Below are 24,006 nucleotides of genomic sequence, written 5' to 3'. Positions count from 1 at the left end.
AAAAATCAACCTAAGTCACAATTGCAATATATACTTATAACCTCATTATAATACTTTTCATAAAGTATATGATTTGGTATAAAGTAGTATGAGGTAGATTTTTTGTTTGTATTTGGGGGCTTTCCTCCGAAGTATTGATATTTAGTGACTGTAAGATACTAAAAAAAATCCTGTTACATTGATCTGGGTTCAATAGTTGTATTAATCAGTATTTATTCAGTTTTAGGTGATCGAAACCTAAGTCAAATTGGCATTAGCTTACGAAGGTATTTATGGCATAGGGGTACAGCTAAATTTGGGTAATGCTGACTTCCAGTGTCCAGATGCTTTCATTAGAAATTTCTCTCTCCATTTTTTGGCATTACTTTCCTATGTTTGGCTTTATTTTTATGTAGACTACACCATGTGATGGTTGTACCTACAGTCTCATGTTTTCACGGCTCTCCTCGTAGATTAGTGTTCTCCGTGGAAATAGCCAGCTTTTTTTTTAACCCGAGTGGTTCCAGCAGAAGACCTGGGAATAATGCTCATGTGTTGTATTGGCCTGTGCGAATCGTGCACATTCCAGGGAGTTAGCTGCTCTGATTCGCCTGGCCTGGGTCACATACCAAACCTTGGGACCTAGCTGGTAGAATCACTCATTCAAACCACCACAGAGATGTGTGCTGATTGCCTAAAGAAAAATAAAGTAGCTGTTATTGCCGAGGAAGGTGGTGTGGTTGATGTGCAGGTAATAGAATGTCTTCTACAGTAAATCTTCAGGGTGAAAGGTTGCCATGAGTCATTTTGAAGATTTGCTGTCTGTCCTCTTCCTTACGAGTCCAGTGTTGACAAAAGATTTTGTGTTACTTGCCTCAGCTTTTTTCTCTTCAGCGCCTTGTTTGCTTCTTCTTGACCTCCTCAGTTTGGTTCATAGCCTCACTATTCCTTGGAATCTGTCCTTTGTAAAGTAGCTAACTACCTTCTGGCTTCTTCCCTTCATATCTCGTTGACTTGTCAGCTGCAGTTGATTACCCTCTTCTTCATATGCATCTGACACTGCCTTCAACCTCCTAACAGTCTTTTTGGGTCTCCGGATTCTAAAGCTGAGCTTAATATTATTCATAACCGTTTTCCCCTGTGTCTGCTCTCTTCTCTGGTTCAGTAGTTTCATTGACCATTTCTACATAGGTAGCTTGCAGTTATATTTTTCCAGTTTTTACCTATTATTCTCATCGTGAGAGTTTTGTTTCACCATATGTTAAATTGTCCAAACTGGATGTTACATTGTTATGTAAGGGTTAGTTACTCTCATCATCAAGAACTCATCATCTTGCTTTCCTCCCTCACTCCCAACCTCCTAAAAAAACCACCTTGCACTACTTGTATTTTTACTGATGGCATCAACATCCTGCTGTTTGCTCAAATTCAGGAGAAAATAACTTTAATGATGTTTCTATCTTTGAATAAAGATACTGGTCCCATAATGAGCATATATCTTTGCACAACTGAAATGCTTTCCTGTAGTAAAGTGTATGGACATATTTCATGTGTATGCATTGTCACCCATATACTTATCAAATTGATCTGATGATCTCCACTTGACCGTATGCTTTTATTATTTATTTATTTATTCTTTTGCGGTACGCGGGCCTCTCTCTGTTGTGGCCTCTCCCGTTGTGGAGCGCAGGCTCAGCGGCCATGGCTCACGCGCCCAGCCGCTCCGCAGCACGTGGCGTCTTCCCGGACCGGGGCACGAACCCGTGTCCCCTGCATCGGCAGGCAGACTGTCAACCACTGCGCCACCAGGGAAGCCGGACAGTATGCTTTTAAAATTCCATGTAGGTTCCCCTTGCAACCTACGATGATTACTGAAAATGCTATTTAACCAATATAAAACATTATTAGTAAAGTATATATACTGTAAAGTTAAGTTCTTAATCCAAATTCATATTGCTGCTCTTTTCCATTGGTGCTTGAATATATACTTTTGTGATTATACTACATAATAGCATTTCCCTGTTGGGATTTAAAATCCTGGGGTCAACTATTTTGTCTTCCTTATATAGGCTTTGTTGTAGGCTTTTATAGAAGTACATAGGAAGCATGTAATGAACATTAGTTGTTAATAACAGTAGTTACTAATTATTGCTGTGGGCCAGGATCTGTAGTAAGTACTTTATAAGCATTATTAAAATCATTTTTCACAGCTGCTGTATGCAACTAGGTATTGTTTTCCCTACTAACAGATGAGGCAGTCTACTTAAAGAATTAAGTAACTTTCTCAAGTAACTTACTTGAGAAACTAAACTTACTTATGTAGCTAGTAAGTAGTAATGTTTGGACTCAGAACCAAAGTCCACATTATTAAACAGTATATTACACGTATTGCCTCCATATAAATGAAAAGATAAAACTTATGTGAACAAATAAAGCATCAGGAAAGCGTTTGATTTTTTTCTATTCTATTTTCTATTTCTATTTTTTTTTTCTATTTCCTAACTTTCCCGTTGTGGAGCACAGGCTCCAGACGCACAGGCTCAGCGGCCATGGCTCACGGGCCCAGCCGCTCTGCGGCATGTGGGATCTTCCCCGACCGGGGCATGAACCCGTGTCCCCTGCATCGGCAGGCGGACTCTCAACCACTGCGCCACCAGGGAAGCCCTAACATTTTTTTTTTAAATTGATGATTAACTTTCTGCCAGGAGATGAATGGGTAAAATTATAAGTCAAAGAGATTTATATCTTTCAGTCATGCTCTTTCGTACTGGTTCCAGTAAAATACTGTTGTCTTCAATGAAATAATGTATGCAATACCTGTGAAAGTTCTTTGTAAAGCTACAAAGTACTACACATTTGTGAGATGCTGTTAGAAAAGGGTCTTGTCCATGACCTTTGAGTCTTGTTATACGTGCTGTTGCTGGCAGGCGGGATGAACTGCTCTTGCATCTTGTACTGACCTCCCTAGTAAGCCTTTCCTGGTGCTTTGGTGGCTGCTTACCTGCTAACGATATACCGTGTTTCTAGGCTCCATGGGGCCGTAATACAGGGCAGCAAAGCTGTGTAATGTTAAGGCGATATTTAAGACACCTAATTACACCCTCTGAAACTGGGCCCAAGCGTGCTGGATTCATATCTTAAAACTCCCTTCTTTCTCTCCAAGGCTAGCGGTGTCACTTTGAGTTCATGGATGGTAATTGTGTGTAATGTAAACTGGTAGCCTTAACCCAGAGGGGAAAAAAACGCATGTGATGTAATTGTCATCAAAGGAACATGGAGAAGATAAGGCAAAAAGTTTATCCTCCAGAATAAATGATGGGAAAATTCACTAGCCACAGTTCCTTTCTCTAAATACAGCTGTCAAAACTATGACACCCCTGTAACTCAGCGCATCTTTCCCACATTCCTTAAACATTGAGAATTATTTCTGTCACATTGAACACTCTTGTAGATATATACACAAAATCATTATGCTTTTAAATACTTATCTAGTGGACTGTGTGTTTACCAAAAGAAGTTCATACCCCTCCTCCATTTAGCCTTCAGATTTAGTCTGCCACCCCCATCTGCTTTTCCATAGTGCTTTTAAAATTCCAGAACATTTTAGCGTTGTATATGTACATATGTATACCTCCTTTGACTTCCAATACAAATAGCAATTATTTTCTCTAGATTATTCATGTTTACATCCCTTCCCATTACCTCAAGAGCCCTAATTAAGTGCTTCTGACTTTAAATATTTGTTCTTTCTCAGAAAATAAAATACATCAGGTACTTACTATACTGTGGAATATCCATCTCTTTATCATTACAAGGTGAGGCATTTGAGAATTCTGCATTTTATTATGTGTTAAGAGTGGAGAGAAGGTGAAAATAAAATATTGGGTCAAGTTTTGTTTTGTTTTTTTAATTAGTAGACTTTACTCTTTAGAGCAAGTTCCAGATTTACAGGAAAATTAAGCAGAAAGTACAAAGTGCTCACTTGCTCTCTTTCCTGCACCCCGTTTTATATCTTGCATTGGTATATGTTGTTACATTTGATGAACCAATATTGATACATTATTGTTAACTGAATTACATTGTTTCACTATTTATTGTACAACTTTATGGTTTTGCCAAATGCATAATGCCATTCATTTCCCCTTACACTATCTTTTTAACTCAACACAACCATCAGAGTGATCCTTTTAAATTGTAAGACAAATCATGTCAGTGCTCTGTTCATAACTCTTCAATGTCTTCCACTTTTATAAAGTAAAAATTGAAAGAGATACTTTATTTTTTTATTTTATTTTTTTAAAGCATCTAATATTTTTTATTTCCTCTAATTTTTATTTATTTTTCCATTTTTAAAAATTTTTAAACATTTTTATTGGATATAATTGCTTTACAATGGTGTGTTAGTTACTGCTTTATAACAGACTGAATCAGGTATACATAAACATATATCCCCATATCTCCTCCCTCTTGCATCTCCCTCCCACCCTCCCTATCCCACCCCTCTAGGTGGTCACAAAGCACTGAGCTGATCTCCCTGTGCTATGTGGCTGCTTCCCACTAGCTATCTATTTTACATCTGGTAGCGTATATATGTCCATGCCACTCTCTCACTTCGTCCTTCGTCCCAGCTTACCCTTCCCCCTCTCGGTGTCCTCAGGTCCATTCTCTACATCTGTGTCTTTATTCCTGCCCTGCCCCTAGGTTCTTCAGAACCAATTTTTTTTTAGATTCCATATATATGTGTCAGCATATGGTATTTGTTTATCTCTTTCTGACTTACTTCACTCTGTATGACAGACTCTAGGTCCATCCACCTCACTACAAATAACTCAATTTTGTTTCTTTTTATGGCTGAGTAATATTCCATTGTATATATGTGCCACATCTTCTTTATCCATTCATCCGATGGTGGACACTTAGGTTGTTTCCATCTCCGGGCTATTGTAAATAGAGCTGCAATGAACATTGTGGTACATGACTCTTTTTGAATTATCGTTTTCTCAGGGTATATGCCTAGTAGTGGGATTTCTGGGTCATATGGTAGTTCTATTTTTAGTGTTTTAAGGATGGGTCAAGTTTTAACTTACAAAACGTATTCACAGTCTTGTGTATTTTCATTTTAGCATGCTCCTTATGATGCAATGGTTATCGTAAGCATCAGCTATTATGTTGATCAGAAAATTTTTGAGAGTGAAGGAAGATGGACGGTATGTTAGAACAAATATTTCATCCCTTTCTCCTCATAATTTTTTTTTATAAATTTATTTATTTTTGGCTGCGTTGGGTCTTCGTTGCTGTGCATGGGCTTTCTCTAGTTGCGGTGAGTGGGGGCTGCTCTTCGTTGTGGTGCGTGGGCTTCTCATTGCGGTGGCTTGTTGCAGAGCACGGGCTCTAGGCGCACAGGCTTCAGTAGTTGTGGCTCGCAGGTTCTAGAGCACAGGCTGAGTAGTTGTGGCACCCGGGCTTAGTTGCTCCATGGCATGTGGGATCTTCCCAGACCAGGGCTCGAACCCGTGTCCCCTGCATTGGAAGGTGGATTCTTAACCACTGCGCCACCTGGGAAGCCCTCCTCATATTTTTATAGATATAATATTTTTAAGTTTTCCCTATTTTCAGGGTTCAGATAAAGTACGGGATATACCACTTCCAGAGGAGCTTGTTTTCACTGTGGATGAAAAAGTATTAAATGACATCAACCAAGCGAAAGCCCAATATTTCAAGCAGGTAGATTTTTCACTTTTCTCTTTGATAGTGATACTTTATCTTATAACTACTATATATGAATATTTGGCTATCATCCAAGTATGATGGCATAAAACATTTAAAAATTACAACTTTGATACCTTTATGTATGTCTGATGATTATTTTAATGCAAATGATATTTTGGTTATCTTTGGGGTATTCTCTTTAGGTGTTTTTTCACTGTTCGTATTTAATTCTTTTTGTTAGGCATCTGATCTGCAGCTTTTGGTCTATGCCTTTACGTCTTTTGGCAAAAAGCTAACCAAGAAGAAGAAGCTTCACCCTGATACCTTTGTTCAGCTGGCACTTCAGCTGGCCTATTATAGACTTCATGGACGGTGAGGACCATTCATTTTCCACTTTCAGAGTCTTGAAGTCCAAGGCTATCTTTACTATAGCTATTCTGTCATAACTCCCCAGTGTTTTTTTTTTTTTTTTTGCTGTACGCAGGCCTCTCACTGTTGTGGCCTCTCCCATTGTGGAGCGCAGGCTCCGGATGCGCAGGTTCAGCGGCCATGGCTCACGGGCCTAGCTGCTCCGCGGTATGTGGGATCTTCCCAGACTGGGGCACGAACCCATGTCCCCTGCATCGGCAGGCGGACTCTCAACCACTGTGCCACCAGGGAAGCCCCTCCCCAGTGTTTTTTGTTAAGTTTTTCCCAGTTGGCACTGTGCCCTAGTTTGTACTTTCATCAACAGTGTTATTAGAGTTTCCATCTGTGACACTTTAACAGTCTTTCCTTGTTTTTCATTACCTTGATATTTTTGAAGTGCCTGCTCTCTTCTGAGAGAGATTTGTCATTCTTTGGAATTCAGATCGCTTGGTTTTCTTGCAGCCTGTTTTCAAGTGGGTTCATGAAAAAGTATGGTTTTATAGATTAGACAGTCTTTACTCATTTTTAGGATAGAAGAGATGGTATGTTATGACTTTCTACATCCTAAGCAGAAGTGGAAGCTCCTTGATCTTCCTTTTTAAAATTTTACCTGAGAATATGTATCTTTAAATGGGGTGTTTAGATCATTTACATTTAATATAATTATCAATAAGGTTGGGTTTAAGTCTACAGTCCTGCTGTTTCTCTTTATCCCCTCTGTTTTGTGTTTCTTTTTTTATCTTCTCTTGAATTCCTAGTTTTTTTAATTGTTCCTTTTATCTCCATTATCAGCTACACTGTTTTTTTTTTCTATTGGTAGGGTTTTACAAAATACATCTTTTTTTTGTGGTATGCAGGCCTCTCACTGTTGTGGCCTCTCCTGTTGCGGAGCACAGGCTCCAGACACGCAGGCTCAGTGGCCATGGCTCAGGGGCCCAGCCGCTCCGTGGCATGTGGGATCTTCCCAGGCTGGGGCACGAACCCGTGTCCCCTGCATCGGCAGGTGGACTCTCAACCACTGTGCCACCAGGGAAGCCCAAAATACATCTTTAAACTTGCAATCTACCTTCAGATATTTTCCACTTAAAGTATAATGAAAGAACCTGAAAACAATGCTTCTATTATGCTTATCTCATTCTTTGTGCTATTGTTGTCATACATTATACTTGTACATGTTAACAACCTAATGATGCACTACTATTTTTGCTTTCAACAGTCAATTATCTTCTTTTATTGTGGTAAAATATAAATAAAATAAAACTTGCCATTTTAACTATTTTTAAGTATATGATCCAGTGGCATTAATTACATCGACTGTGTTATGCAACCATCACCACTATCTATTTCCAAACTTTTTTTTAACCACCCCAAACAGAAACTCTGTACTCATGAAGCAATAATTTCCTATTCTCCTATCCCAACCCCTGGAAATCTCTAATCCACTTTCTGTCTATATGAATTCGCCTGTTCTGGATATTTCCTCTAAGTGGAATTATACATTATTTGTCCTTTTGTATCTGGCTTATTTCACTTAGGATAGTATTTTCAATGTTGGTTCTTTTATGGCTGAATAATATTCCATTGTATGAATATACCACATTTTGTTTGTCCATTCATCTGTTGACAAATGCTTGGGTTGTTTCTGCCTTTTGGCTATTGTGAATAACACTGCTGTGAGCATTCACATGCATGTATTGGTTTGAATCCCTGTTTTCAATTCTTTTGAGTCAATAACTAGGAGTGGAAGTGCTGGGCTGTGTGGTAATTCTATGTTTAACTTTTTGTGGAACTGCCCAACTGTTTTCCACAGTGGATACCATTTTTACATTCCGACCAGCAATATACAAAGTAATGTATAATTGTTCTACATCCTTGCCAACACTTACTTTTCTGTTTTAAAAAAAAAAAGAAGCCATCCAGAGTACTTGTGAAGTGGTATCTCATTGTGGTTTTTATTTGCATTTCCTTAATGACTAATGAGGTTGAATATCTTCGTGTGTTTATTGGCCATTTGTATATCTTCTTTGGCAAAATGTCTATTTAAATCCTTTGTGCATTTGGTAATTCGGTTGTCATTTTGTTGTTGAATTTTAAGGGTTCTTTATGTATTATAGATATGAAACCCTTATCAGATAGGTGTTTTGCAAATATTTTCTCTCATTCTGCAGGTTTTCTTTTCATTCTCTTGATAGTATGCTTTGATGCACAAAGTTTTAAATTTTGAAGTTCAATTTATCTGTTTATTTCATTTGTTGCCTGTGCTTTTGGTGTCATATCCAAGAAATCATTGCCAAATCCAGTATTACAAAACTTTCCCCATATGTTTTCTTCTAAGAGTTTTATAGTTTTAGCTTTTACTTTAGGTCTTTGATCCATTTTGAGTTAAGTTTTGTGTAGGGGGTATGGTAAGGATCAAAATTCACTCTTTTGCATATGGATATCCAGTTTTCTTAGCATTATTTGTGAAGAGACTGTCCTTTCCCTATTGAGTGGTCTTGACACTCTTGTTCAAAATCAATTGACCATAGATGTGAGGGTTTGTTTCTGGGTCAGTGTGTTGTTCAGTGTGTCTCTTCTTGTGTTCATACAACACTGTTTTGATTATTGTAGCTTTGCAGTAAGTTTTGAAATCTGGAACTAATGAGTACTTCACCTTTGTTCTTTTTTTCTTAAGATTTATTTATTTTATTTATTATTTTTGGCTGTGTCGGATCTTAGTTGCGGCATGCGGGACCTTCATTGACGCATGCAGGATCTTTGCTTTGAGGTGCGTGGGCTCTTCGTTGTGGCGCGTGGGCTTCTCTCTAGTTGTGGCGTGTGGGTTTTCTCTTCTCTAGTTGTGGTGCGCAGGCTCCAGGGTGCTCAGGCTCTGTAGTTTGCAGCATGCAGGCTCTCTAGTTGAGGTGCACGAACTCAGTAGTTGTGGCACACGGGCTTAGTTGCCCCAAGGCATGTGGGATCTTAGTTTCCTGACCAGGGATTGAACCTGTGTCCCATGCATTGGAAGGTGGATTCTCTACCACTGGACCACCAGGGAAGTCCCCTTCACCTTCGTTTTTTTTTTTTTTTTTGTTGTTGTTGTTGTTGTTTTTGCCGTACGTGGGCCTCTCACTGCTGTGGCCTCTTCCGTTGCGGAGCACAGGCTCTGGACGCACAGGCTCAGCGGCCATGGCTCACAGGCCCAGCCGCTCCACGGCATGTGGAATCTTCCTGGACCGGGACACGAACCCACATCCCCTGCATCGGCAGGCGGACTCTCAACCACTGCGCCACCAGGGAAGCCCGACCTTCGTTCTTGAAAAGAAGATTGTTCTGGCGACTCTGGGTTCCTTGAAATTCCATATGAATTTTAGGATGGGTTTTCCCATTTTTGTAAAAATGTCGTTGGGATTTTGATAGAGATTGTGTTGCATCTGTAGATCTCTTTTAGTAGTATTGTCATCTTAACAATATTAAGTCTTCTAATCCATGAACATGGGGTCCCTTTGCATTTATTTATGTCTTTTTAAGTTTCTTTCAGTGTTTTGTAGTTTTTGGTGTACAGGTCTTTTTGCCTCCTTGGTTAAGCTTAATCCTAAGTATTTGATTCTTTTTGATGCTGTTGTAAATTGTTTTCTTGATTTTCTTTTCAGATTATTTATTGCTAGTGTATGGAAATGCAACTGATTTTTGCATGTTGACTTTATATCCTGAAACTGCTGAATTCATTTATTAGCTCTAACAGTTTTTTGTGGACTCTCGCGTTTTATGTATAAGTCCACACATCTGTGAATTAGAGATAGGTTGGATTTTGTCAAAGGCTTTTTCTGTATCAATTGTGATGATCATATAGGTCTTTTTCTTCATTCTATTAATGTAGTATATTATGTTGATTTTCATATGTTGAGCCATCCTTGCATTCCTGGGATGAATCCCACTTGGTCATGGTGTATCATCCTTTTAATCTGCTGCTGAATTCAGTTTGCTAGTAATTTGTTGAGGATTTTTGCATCTATATTCATAATGGATATTGGTCTATAGTGTCTTTTCTTACCGTGTCTTTTCTTGCAGTGTCTTTGCCTGGTTTTGGTATCAGGGTAATGCTGGCCTCATATTATGAGTAAGGAAATGGTCCCTCCTCACCAGTGTTTTTGGAAGAGTTTGAGAAGGATTGGTGTTAATTCTTTAAGTATTAGAATTCATCAGTGAAGCCATCTGGTCCAGGACTTACCTTTGTTGGGGTTTTTGATTGCTCATTCATCTTGTTACTTGTTATACATCTAGCCAGATTTCTATTTTTTCTTGAGTTAGATTTGGTTGTTTGTGTGTTTCTCAGAATATGTCCATTTCATCTAGGCTCTCCAGTTTATTGTATACAGTTCATAATATTCTCTTACAATCCTTTTTATTTCTGTAAAGTCAGTAGTAATGCCCTTTTTCTCATAGTTGCTTATAGTAATTAGAGTCTTCTCCCTTTTTTTCCTTAGTGTAGGTAAAAGCTTGTCCATTTTGTTGATCTTTGCAAAGAACCAACTGTTGGTTTAGTTAACTTTATGTTTCATTTCTGTATTTTGTTTCTCTCTACTGTAATCTTAATTTCCTTTTTTGCTGACTTTGGGGCTAGTTTGCTTTTCTTTTTTTTAGTTCTTTAAAGTGTGCAGTTAGTTTACTGATTTGAGATCTTCTTTAGTGTAAGTATTTAGAGCCATAAATTTGCCTCTGAACAGTGCTTTTGCTTCATTCCATAAATTGTGGTATGTTCTACTTTTCATTCATCACAAGGTGTTTTCTAATTTACCTTCTGATTTCTCCCTGAACAATTGGTTAGGAATTTGTTGTTTTATTTGTACATATTTGTGAATTTTTCAGTTTTTCTTTTTATTGCTTTTTAGCTTCATCCCATTGCCTTTGAAGAAGATACTTTGTATGATTCCAATCTTTATAAATTTATTGAGACTTATTCTGTGGCCTAATATATGGTCTATCCTGGAGAATGTTCCATGTGCACTTGAGAAGAATTTGTATTCTGCTGTTCCTTAGTGGCATATTCTATATATGTCTTTTAGGTGTAGTTATTTATAGTGTTGTTCAAGTCTTCTCTTTCCTTATTAGATCTTTCTACGTGTTTTATCCATTATTGAAAGTTGGGGATTGAATTCTGCAGCTATTGTTGTAGAGCTGTCTAGTTCTCTCTTCAATTCTGTCAGTGTTTGTTTCATATATCTTATAGCTCTGTTGTTTGGTGCATATATTTTTATAGTTGTTATATATTGATGAATTAAACCTTTTATCAGTAAATAATGTCCTGTTTGTCTCATTCATCCTTTTTACTTAAAATATATTTTGTCTGATATATATATACAGCCACTCCTAATGGAAAAAAAAAATGTATAGCCACTCAAACTCTCTTTTGGTTACTATCTTTTTTCATCATTTTACTTTTAACCTCTTACTGTCTTGGTTTCTAAACAGAATCTCTTGTGGACAGTATATAGATGATTTTTGTTCATCTTGCCAGTCTCTGCCTTTGATTGGAGAGTTACTGATAAGGAGGGAGAATTCTGCCATTTAGCTGTGTATTACATGTTTTTGTTCTTCAATTCCTCCATTACTTTCTTTTTTGGTAGTAGTGATTTTGATTTTTTTTTTGGAGTGTACCATTTTGATTTCCCTATTCTTTCTTTGTATTTTTTAAGCCATTTTCTTTATGGCTACCTTGGAAATTACATTTAACATCTTAAATTTATAACAACTTAGTTTGAATAATACCAGCTTACTTTTAATAGTATACAAACACTGTGCTTTTATCCATCTCTGTACTGCCCTCTTTATTTTATCACAGATTACATCTTTTTACATTGTGTGTCCATTAACATAAATTTATATTACTGTTTTATGTATTTACCCTTTAAGTAAAAAAACTGTTAAACATTGTTGTTCTATCTCCCATGTTTCCAATAAACTGGTAGTTAGATTTGGCAACTTGAGACTAGTAATCGATTATTTTTATTATTTTTTATAACAGTAAGTCAAATAGTATTATTTGTTTCCTATCGCATCCTGTTCAGATGGAGGGTGAGTTCAGTTGTTAGCCAACATCCATTATAAAGTTTCCTCCCTGATTTTTTTACCTAATGGTTTTAGTGGCCATTGATGATCATTACCAAGATCTATTATTTCATTACAGGTTGCAGAGTAGTGATATTTTGTCATTCATTCTTACTGCTTTTATCTTTGTTTTTTAAAGAATGCTATTTTAGTGGTGGTTTAAATTTTTATTTACACTTTCTCCTTCACATTTTGAAAGGATACTATTTCAGCTCAGGAAGACAGTCTTATAGACACACTGAACAGAGGAGGCTCAATAACTGCAGGAATTCCCTGGTGGTCCAGTGGTTAAGACACGGTGCTTTCACTGCCGTGGACCCTGGGTTCAATCCCTGGTCAGGAAACTAAGATCCCACAAGCTGCGTGTCATGGCCAAAAAAAAAAAACCAACTGTTTGAGCCCTCTTAATGCCCACGTTCAGACCGTTTACTCTTCCGTTTGATTGCTTTAACTCTAAATTCCTATCACCAGGAAAGTAAGAGAGCTTTGTACCAAAAATTGTTGTATCATTCTCCACCCCAGGGAAACAGTCATCATTCTAGGGAACTTCTTAAATAATGCTTTTACTTAATTCTAGAGTCATTCATGTTCTGTACGAGGAAACTAAAGGCCAAGGACTCTATTACCCCGTATCTTAGTAGCTTAGAACAACAAACAGTTATCATCTCACATTTTCTGTCTGTCAGGAGTCCAGGCACAGCTTAGCTGGGTGCCTCTGGCTTCAGGTCTCTTGTCAGGTTGTAGTCAGGGTGTCAGCCAGGACCGTGTCTTCATCTGAAGGCACCCCTTAAAGAGGATCTGCGTACAGTCTCACTCACATAGTTATTAGTAAGGTTCATTTCCTCCCAAGCTGTTGTCCAGAGGCCTCTCTGTTTCTTGCCACCTGGGCCTCTCTACAGGGCAACTCCCAGCATGGCAGCAGGCTTTCCTCAGAGTAAGGAGATGAGAGAGCTCTCTTTGTAACCTGATTTCAGAAGTGACATCTCATTACTTTTGTCACATTCCTTTCATTAGAAGGAAGACACTAAATCCATCCCACACGCAGCGTGAGGGGTTACACCAGGGCATCTGCAGGAGGCAGGGATCACTGGGGGCATCTCAGAGGCCACCTGCCACAGATGCCAATGTTCACAACCTGACAGCAGCCAAGCCTTTGAAACATTTCCTGTTATACCAGGCCGCAGTACATTTTGCTCTTTGATGTTGAAAACAGCCTCTTTGTTATTGAAAATCTCAGTCGTAGTCTGTATTGTAGAACTTAGTCTCTGGCCAAAGCCAGCTTTATTAGGTGAACTCTCTTTGTAATATAACATTAGAGCACTTTCTTTCTCATGATACATTCTCTTATTTTCATTTTTTCTTGTAGCCCTGGTTGCTGCTATGAAACAGCTATGACAAGATACTTTTATCATGGCCGTACAGAGACTGTGCGATCATGTACAGTGGAAGCAGTCAGATGGTGCCAATCCATGCAGGATCCTTCTACCAGTGTGAGTATTTGAAAAGAAAAAATTAACAGGATTTGTCTGTTCTAAAGGAAACTTGGCTCTTAAATAACTAACTTCTTCAAATCCCTGGATCAGTAAAATATTTTCAGACCTTTTTCTCCGGAAACTTACAAACATTTCTTCATTTGCCAGTGAAGTGTATATACTTGGAAAGAATAAGAAACAGGGAAGACCTGATAAGAAGCCCATTTGTGTCATTTTCTAGGCAAAGTAACTTCAGCACCTTGAGTATTTCACTACTGTTGATCTACCTTTGGATAACACCCATAAAATGTAGACTCTCCCAAAGTGCCTTTAATAGGAAGCTTTTCTTGATGTGGTTGAACATTTTTGAAATCAGATTTTTTGTGTGTGTATTAGAACCAGTACAGCTTTATATGTTTTGTTTTATACTTGAAGCATTTGCACAAAAGGGTAGTTGCTTCCCACTATTTTGGTATTGCATTTGTTTCTTTAGTTTTGATTGACATAGTTATGTATATGTTAACCTATTTTAATTTCATAGAGCTGCTTCATTATCATTTTTGTACAACTATGCTTTAGTTTTGAAATCGTAATCGCTTCTGTCTTTACACTTGTTGATGTCACTTCTGTGCTGCCCACAAGTTTCTGTTTTCTTGTTCTGGGAAAGAAATAATCAAGTTGCAGGGCATATAGGAAAGAAAAGGCAGAGGAAGGGGGTAAGGGTAGGGGGGACGGATAGATTGGAAGTTTGGGATTGACGTATACACACTGCTATATTTAAAATAGATGACCAACAAGGACCTACTGTATAGCACAGGGAACTCTGCTCAATATTCTATCATAACCTAAATGGGAAAAAAATCTGAAAAAGAATGGATAAATGTATATGTATAACTATATCACTTTGCTGTACACCTGAAACTAACACAACATCTTAATCAACTATACTCCAATATAAAATAAAAATTTAAAAAATAAAGGCAGTGGAAGAAGTGAGCAAAAAGACAGAAAAGTTATACATCTCAAGGTCTTTCTCAGAATCTTTTTTCTCTCCAAAATTACCCAAATTCTAATTACTTTTTAAAAAAATTAATGAACGAGTGCATTTTTTGGCTGCGTTGGATCTTCGTTGCTGCGTGCGGGCTTTCTCTAGTTGCAGCGAGCGGGGGCTACTCTTTGTTGCGGTGCGTTGGCTTCTCATTGCGGTGGCTTCTCTTGTTGCAGAGCACGGGCTCTAGGCGTGCGGGCTTCAGTAGTTGTGGCATGCAGGCTCAGTAGTTGTGGCTCGCGGGCTCTAGAGCGCAGGCTCAGTAGTTGTGGCGCATGGGCTTAGTTGCTCCACAGCATGTGGGATCTTCCCGGACCAGGTCTTGAACCCGTATCCCCTGCACTGACGGGCGGATTCTTAACCACTGTGCCCCAAGGGAAGTCCTGCCTAATTCTAATTACTTTGAGCTCAGGTTTTTTGTTTGGTTTCTGTACAGTTTGTTATTGAAGTATCTCTTGATTTTTAACACAGCTTTTTGAGCAGCAGCACAGGATGTTAGAAGCTTTTGCAAAACATAATAAAATGATGAAAGATTGTTCAACTGGAAAAGGTACGTATACTGGTTTTTTTCTGACTTAAAAGAAAATTCTCTTGTGCTGAAGACATTTTTCTAACTTCAGGTTTGGGGTTTTATTGCAGGATTTGACCGTCATCTGTTAGGTCTCTCACTCATAGCAAAAGAGGAATGTCTCCCTGTTCCAGAACTCTTTACAGACCCACTTTTCTCCAGAAGGTAATATAATGTAGTGTTTTGTAACCTCATCAGTTTCTTTCTTCCTGAATGTTAAAAGCTTTTCAGAAACAATGTAAGCTTCTGTAAGCCTAGTAAAATATCCTTTCTTTGTGCCATACAGTGGAGGAGGTGGAAACTTTGTTCTCTCAACAAGTCTGATTGGTTATTTAAGAGTCCAGGGAGTGGTGGTTCCCATGGTACACAATGGCTATGGATTTTTCTATCATATCAGAGATGACAGGTGAGGCTGCTTTTTGTATTATTTTTTATTTTAGTATATTTTATTTGCATCTATAAATTTTTTTAGAATAGTATTTTATTTATTTTATTTTTTTTTACATCTTTATTATTCTTAACTGTGCTCACTTTTGTTTTTGTCTTTCCTACACTATGATTCTGATGGTGTTGTCATCTGTCATGGGCAATTATTTTTTACGACTTAGGCGTTTAATGCGTATTTGTTTCTCTTTCCTGCTTTTGAGACATTTGGCAAATTAGTCCTTTAGGTGTTTATGCAGAGCACTGTTTCAGGTTGACTCAGTGATCACATCATCATCCTCCAAAATCAGTACACATATTACCATATTTGTTCTACCCAAGGTATTTGATGACAAGTTCAGATAAAATTTGATGGTCTGTAAATACGTGGTGGTTAGTGTGGTCATAGACAATACTAATGAGACCAAGACAAGAGACAAGATCAATTAATTTGTGTTCAGAAAAGGATGTTTTACCAATTCAGATGCATTTCATTTTGGTTGTGTGGGGTTTGACTTAAATTTGTGGAAAGAATGAGAAAGAAAATACTAAAACCTGGTAGGGTAAAGAGAGGTGGAGAACAAGGTAATAGCAAATTGACAGAAAGGCTTGGAAAGTCCCCTTTCACAGAGTGTGGCCGTCTCTTCACAGGGATCTGTCAGAGCTTGGGAATTTAGATAATGGGGCTACATATAGCACTGTATGAATAAGAAGAGAGCAGGCTTAGAGGCATTTCAGGTGGAATGTGAAAAATGGGAATAATAATATGTGTGACACCTTATCTTTGATAAAGGAGGCAAGAATATACAACGGAGAAAAGACAGCCTCTTCAATAAGTGGTGCTGGGAAAACTGGACAGCTACATGTAAAAGAATGAAATTAGAACACTCCCTAACACCATACACAAAAATAAACTCAAAATGGATTAAAGACCTAAATGTAAGGTCAGACACTATAAAACTCTTAGAGGAAAACACAGGCAGAACACTCCATGACATAAATAACAGCAAGATCCTTTTGGACCCACCTCCTAGAGAAATGGAAATAAAAATAAAAACAAACAAATGGGACCTAATGAAACTTAAAAGCTTTTACACAGCAAAGGAAACGATAAACAAGACGAAAAGACAACCCTCAGAATGGGAGAAAATATTTGCCAATGAAGCAGCTGACAAAGGATTAATCTCCAAAATTTACAAGCAGCTCATGCAGCTCAATATCAAAAAAATAAACAACCCACTCCAAAAATGGGCAGAAGACCTAAATAGACATTTCTCCAAAGAAGATATACAGATTTCCAACAAACACATGAAAGAATGCTCAACATCATTAATCATTAGAGAAATGCAAATCAAAACTACAGTGCGGTATCATCTCACACCGGTCAGAATAGCCATCATCCAAAAATGTAGAAACAGTAAATGCTGGAGAGGGTGTGGAGAAAAGGGAACACTCTTGCACTGCTGGTGGGAATGTGAATTGATACAGCCACTATGGAGAACAGTATGGAGGTTCCTTAAAAAACTAAAAACAGAACTACCATACGACCCAGCAATCCCACTGCTGTGCGTACACCCTGAGAAAACCATAATTCAAAAAGAGTCATGTACCAAAGTGTTCATTGCAGCTCTATTTACAATAGTCAGGACATGGAAGCAACCTAAGTGTCCATTGACAGATGAATGGATAAAGAAGATGTGGTACATATATACAATGGAATGTTACTCAGCCATAAAAAGAAACGAAATTGAGTTATTTGTAGTGAGGTGGATGGACCTAGAGTCTGTCATACAGAGGGAAGTAAGTCAGAAAGAGAAAAACAAATACCATATGCTAACACATATATATGGAATCAAAAAAAAAATTGTCATGAAGAACCTAGGGGCAAGACGGGAATAAAGACACAGACCTGCTAGAAGATGGACTTGAGGATACAGGGAGGGGGAAGGGTAAGCTGTGACAAAGTGAGAGAGTGGCATGGACATATATATACTACCAAACGTAAAATAGATAGCTAGTGGGAAGCAGCCACATAGCACAGGGAGATCAGCTCAGTGCTTTGTGACCACCTAGAGGGGTGGGATAGGGAGGGTGGGAGGGAGGGAGACGCAAGAGGGAAGAAATACGGGGACATATGTATATGTATAACGGATTCACTTTGTTATAAAGCAGAAACTAACACCATTGTAAAGCAATTATACTCCAATAAAGATGTTTAAAAAAAAAAAAATCGGATGTGGCCAGATGTGGCAAGGCCCCCCACGGTAACCAGAGCTCTCACCCTTGGTCCACTCTGAGGCTGCATTCAGTGTTTAAATGCAATGCTAGGAGACCAGTTCCAGTCTGCTGTACATGATGGAGCGATAAAGTTTTACTGAAGATTTTTTGGAGGAGATGTGGAAGAAGAGTGACATTGCACACCACGTGGCAAACATCACAGCAGTTCCCTTTAAACATCTATGTTCCACCGGAATTTCCTCTCTAAATATCAGCCTTCTGGGACTTCCCTCGTGGTCCAGTGAGCAAGACTCCGTGCTGTGGTGCTCCAAGGACAAGGGTGTTTCAAGGACAAAGGACGACCCTGCCTGAAAAGTTTCAGCGTCACACCCCCTACTGGACTCTTAATCACCCTCCCCACCATGTTGCGATGGTTATGAAATTCCTGAGGCCACCTGGGCGATGGGACCTGTCCCAAATAAGGAAAGGCATCTGCCCTGTCCCACTCCCACTCTATAGAAGGAAGGTATATATGCCTCGACCAATCAGTAAATGAAATTTTCACCTTGGACCATTCCTTTGTTCTCTGGCTGTAAAAACTGACTAATAGCACATGTTCGGAATAGGAAGTCAGCCCACTGTTCTGGCAGCGACCGTTCCCTCTAATAACTTCTGTCTTCTTTAAAAAAAAAATGTGTGACATAGTTCAGTTTCTAAGGTACTGTTTTTCTATTTTTCCTTTTTTAAAGAGTTTACATTCAGTGTTATTTTTTCAAAATTTTATCATCTGTCCCCATGTCAAGCGTGATTTGTGCATACCAGGGGTGCTTGTATTTGTTGGCATCCAAGTCTTAGATGATGTATTCCCAGAGTATTCAGTGTCTGTACATTAATCTACAAATTGAAGGTTGAATGATGGATCTTATTAGCCATGTTTATCCTTTACCAGGTCCAAAATCATCATCACATACAGAGAATAACTAAAGGATTCTAACATATTCTCTGACAAGTCGTGGATGTTACATTGCATGCAGTGATAAGAGTTTAAGCCAGATATGCCTCAGCTCTTTGACTTTTTGAAAAATGTATTTTTAATGATCCTGGGACAGTTTCCATTCACTTATTCAGGAAATATTTAATGAGAACTTAAAATGTGCCAAGGATTGTTTTAGGTGCTAAGGACACAAGACAGACAAAACCCCTCTCTTAAAGATAGTATTTTCTACTTGGGAAACAGGAACAAGAGCAAACAAATAAGCAGGATAACTGCAAATAGTGACGACGGTTGTAGAGCAAATAATCAAATTGTTGTGGTAATAGAGACAAACTGGTAGAGTCAGAGCACTGCTTTATATAGTATGTGGTCAGGGAAGGTGTCTGAGGGAGGGATGATGAAACTGAGATGTTAAGGATGTGAAGGAATCCGTCATACGAATAACCAGGAAAACAGCTCTCCAGAATCTGGTCCCTGCTTGCTCTCTCCAACTCTGCCACCCTGGCTGGGCCACCGTCTTCTCCCACTTAGGTCGCTGCAACAGGTTCTCTGCGGTCTTCTTGCCGCCACCTGTCCTTCCCTACAGACCATTCTCTACACAGCAGCCCTGATGGCCAAATGGAACTCAACTCGTATTGTTCTCCTACTCAGGACCCTCCGAGGGCTTTTTCTTTCACTCACGCAAGATCCAAAGTCCGCCTGAGAGACCCTACATGATCTAGGTCTCATCTACCTCTCTGACCCTGTCTCCTACAAGGCTGCCACTGATTCCCTTGTACCTTGAACATGCCAGGCAAGCGCCCTCCTCAAGGCCTTCATGGTCATGATTTCCTCGGCTTAGTAGTCTCTTCCTTGAAATACGTGCAAGGATGACTCCCTTATTTCAGATAGGTATTTGCTGTCATCTGAGAGGCCTTCCCTGACCGTCTAAAATAGCATTTTTCCCCCTTCCCCACACAAACCTGCTGCATTTTAACCACCGTGTGTGTGTGTGTGTGTGTGTGTGTGTGTGTGTGTGTGTGTATGTGTATGTACTTATTTGCATGTTACCTATCTTTCCTTCCTAGAATACAGTCCCACAAACATGGTCTTTGTTTTTGTATCCCCAGCTCTGTAACCATACCTCATAAATATGTTGCACTCAGTAAATGTTTCACAATGACTTTGTTGTTTAACGTAAGCATACAGGTGTGAGGGTAGGGAAGAGCTTGGAATTTTAAGGGACAGAGGCACTATGGCTCTACATTAACAATTGAGTGGGAGGGTGGTAGAAGAAGAGATTGAAGAGCAGTAGACAAGAGCTAAATCTGGTAGGGAGGGCAGTGTTCTCAGCCCTGAGTGCACATGAGAATCACCTGGAGAACTTTAAAAACAGCACTCCTGGAGATACTGATTTGGTTGCGGTGGTCAGTTGATGTAGGGCCTTGTAACATGCTAAGGAGTCTGGATTTTCTCCTAAAAATAATAGAAAGCATTTTACCAATTTTAAGCATGAAAGGTACATTTTATTTACATGTGAAAAGGATCCTTGGCTGTTACGTGCAATATAAATTAGGTGGTCAGTACTATGAGCAAGAATGAGATGAAGGAAAAAAAAATGAGATGAAGGAAATCAGGAAGCATGGATGATACATTGAACGAGGCAGTTGATACTGAGGGTGGAGAGCAGTAGAGGTATTTGAGAGGTATTTTGGAGGTAGAACCAGTAAGATTTACTGATGGATTGCTGATTCCGATGGTGGCATTTACTGGGATGGAGAAAATTAGAGGGGAAATGGCCATGTTAGGGTAGAATCAACAATTTTGTTTTCTACATGGTGACTTCAAGATTTCTGCTAATACAGGAATTTATTATAATTTATATACAAGAGAATATGCCAGTAGGCAGTTGGATATATGTTTGGAGTTCAGAAAAGAGGTCAGATCTCGAAGTGTACATTTATGAGTCATTACTATGTATACACCCAAAATAGTTTTTAAATGAAATAACAATACATGGAAATTCTCTGAAAGGAATTTTTTCATTCACTATTAAGCTTGAAAATGTGTGACCTAAAGAATATTGGTTTACTTTTGAAATAACATTTTATTTTATTTTATTTTTAGAACTACAATGCCATGTTTATTGTGAAGTGAAATTATTTGTTAGAGGAATTAATGAACACCCAGCATGTGGATATTTGGGCAATAATTTATTTTTGGAATTTTATTTTTTTATACAGTAGGTTTTTATTAGTTATTTTATGCATATTAGTGTATATGTGTCAATCCCTATCTCCCAATTCATCCCACCATCCCTCACCCCCCCACTTTCCCCCCTTGGTGTCCATATGTTTGTTCTCTACATCTGTGTGTCTGTTTCGGCCTTGCAAACTGGTTCATCTGTACCATTTTTCTAGATTCCACATATATGCGTTAATATACGATATTTGTTTTTCCCTTTCTGACTTACTCTGTATGACAGTCTCTAGGTCCATCCACGTCTCAACAAATGATGCAATTTCATTCCTTTCTATGGCTGAGTAATAGTCCATTGTATATATGTACCACATCTTTATCCATTCCTGTTGATGGGCATTTAGGTTGCTTCCATGACCTGGCTACTGTAAATAGTGCTGCAGTGAACACTGGGGTGCATGTGTCTTTTCTGAATTACGGTTTTGTTCTGGGTATATGCCCAGTAGTGGGAATGCTGGATCATATGGTAATTCTATTTTTGTTTTTTTAAGGAGCCTCCATACTGTTCTCCATAGTGGCTGCTGTATCAGTTTACATTCCCACCAACAATGCATTTGGTGGGAATGCACTGTTGCATTCTCCACACCCTTGCCACCATTGGTTGTTCGTAGATTTTCTGATGATGCCCATTCTAACCGATGTGAGGTGATACCTCACTGTAGTTTTGATTTGCATTTCTCTAATAATTAGTGATGTTTAGCAGCTTTTCATGTGCCTCTTGGCCATCTGTATGTCTTCTTTGGAGAAATGTCTACTAAGGTCTTCTGCCCATTTTTGGATTGGGTTTTTTTTTTTTTTTTTTAATATTGAGCTGCATGGGCTGTTTATATATTTTGGAGAAAATCCTTTATCTGTTGATTCATTTGCAAATACTTTCTCCCATTCTGAGGGTTGACTTTTCGTCTTGTTTCTAGTTTCCTTTGCTGTGCAAAAGCTTTTAAGTTTCATTAGGTCCCATTTGTTTATTTTTGTTTTTATTTCCATTACCCTGGGAGGTGGGTCAAAAAAGACTCTTTATGTCAAAGAGTATTCTTCCTATGTTTTCCTCTAAGAGTTTTGTAGTGTCCGGTCTTACATTTAGGTCTTTAATCCATTTTCAGTTTATTTTTGTATATGGTGTTAGGTAGTGTTCTAATTTCATCCTTTTACATGAACTGTCCAGTTTTCCCAGCACCACTTATTGAAAAGACTGTCTTTTCTCCATTGTATATCCTTGCTTCCTTTCTCATAGATTAGTTGACCATAGGTGCGCGGGTTTATCTCTGGGCTTTCTATCCTGTTCCATTGATCTGTATTTCTGTTTTTGTGCCAGAACCATATTGTCTTGATTATGGTAGCTTTGTAGTATAGTCTTCAGTCAGGAGGTCTGATTCCTCCAGCTCCATTTTTTTCCCTTAAAATTGCTTTGGCTATTTGAGCTCTTTTGTGTCTTCATACAAATTTTAAGATTTTTTGTTCTAGTTCTGTACAAAATGACATTGATAATTTGATAGGGATTGCATTGAATCTGTAGATTGCTTTGGGTAGTATAGTCATTTTCACAATATTGATTCTTCCAGTCCAAAAACATGGTATCTGTCTCTCCATCTGTTTGTGTCGTCTTTGACTTCTTTCATTACTGTCTTATAGTTTTCTGCATACAGGTCTTTTACCTCCTCAGGTAGGTTTATTCCTTGGTATTTTATGCTTTTGCTGCAATGGTGAATGGGATTCTTTCCTTAATTTCTCTTTCTGATCTTTCATTGTTAGTGTATAGGAATGCAAGACATTTCTGTGCATTAATTGTGTATCCTGCAACTTTACCAAATGCATTGATTAGCTCTAGTAGTTTTCTGGTGGCATCTTTAGGATTATCTATGTACAGTATATATCATCTGCAAACAGTGATAGTTTTACTTCTTCTTTTCCAGTTTGGATTCGTTTTATTTCTTTTTCTTCTCTGATTGTCGTGGCTAGGACTTCCAAAACTCTATTGAATAATAGTGGCAAGAGTGGACATCCTTGTCTTGTTCCTGACCTTAGAGGAAATGCTGTCAGTTTTTCACCATTGAGAATGATGTTTGCTGTGGGTTTGTCGTACATGGCCTTTATTATTTTTAGGTAGGTTCCCTCTCTGCCCACATTCTAGAGAGTTTTTATCATAAATGGGTGTTGATTTTGTCAAAAGCTTTTTCTGCATCTATTGAGATGATCATATGGTTTTTCTTCTTCAACTTGTTAATATGGTGTATCACATTGATTTGTGTATGTTGAAGAATTCTTGTGTCCCTGGGATAAATCCCACTTGATCATGGTATATGGTCCTTTTAATGTGTTGTTGGAGTGTGTTTGCTAGTATTTTGTTGAGAATTTTTGCTAGTATTTTGTGGAGAATTTTTGCATCTATATTCATCAGTCATATTGGTCAGTAATTTTCTTTTTTTGTAGTATCTTTGTCTAGTTTTGGTATCAGGGTGATGGTGGCCTCGTAGAATGAGTTTGGGAGTGTTCCTTCCTCTGCAGTTTTTTGGAAGAGTTTGAGAAGGATGGGTGTTAGCTCTTCTCTAAATGCTTGGTAGATTTCACCTGTAAAGTCATCTGGTCCTGGACTTTTGTTCGTTGGAGGATTCTTAATCACAGTTTCAATTTCATTACTTGTGATAGGTCTGTTCATATTTTCTGTTTCTTCCTGGTCAGTCTTGTAAGGTTATACTTTTCTAAAAATTTGTCCATTTCTTCCAGGTTGTCCATTTTATTGGCATAGAGTTGCTTGTAGTAGTCTCTTAGGATGCTTTGTATTTCTGCGGTGTCCATTGTAACTTCTCCTTTTTTCATTTCTAATATTATTGATTTGAGTCATCTCCCTCTTTTCCTTGATGAGTCT

General features: G+C 38.4%; 1 protein-coding gene across 5 annotated transcripts in view; it reads left to right on the top strand.

The window, feature by feature from the left end:
• The window catches only part of CROT (carnitine O-octanoyltransferase), a 62,102-nt gene that overhangs the window by 32,539 nt on the left and 5,557 nt on the right, over positions 1-24,006 (top strand). For 2 of the 5 annotated variants that reach the window (XM_030857017.3, XM_030857016.3), the window contains exons 11-17: positions 5,103-5,186; positions 5,596-5,703; positions 5,930-6,060; positions 13,550-13,673; positions 15,175-15,253; positions 15,343-15,436; positions 15,558-15,677. In XM_030857017.3, the coding sequence (XP_030712877.1) occupies positions 5,103-5,186; positions 5,596-5,703; positions 5,930-6,060; positions 13,550-13,673; positions 15,175-15,253; positions 15,343-15,436; positions 15,558-15,677 (740 nt within the window). Of the gene's footprint in view, positions 1-3,733; positions 3,795-5,102; positions 5,187-5,595; positions 5,704-5,929; positions 6,061-13,549; positions 13,674-15,174; positions 15,254-15,342; positions 15,437-15,557; positions 15,678-24,006 lie in introns of those variants that run through there. The other 3 variants (XM_070046375.1, XR_011377732.1, XR_011377733.1) reach the window with 3 other exon arrangements.

The sequence above is a fragment of the Globicephala melas genome, chromosome 9 (assembly GCF_963455315.2).
Source record: "Globicephala melas chromosome 9, mGloMel1.2, whole genome shotgun sequence".
Taxonomy (NCBI): domain Eukaryota; kingdom Metazoa; phylum Chordata; class Mammalia; order Artiodactyla; family Delphinidae; genus Globicephala; species Globicephala melas.
Note: the sequence above shows the minus strand (reverse complement) of the source record. Positions and strands in the feature narration are given on the sequence as shown.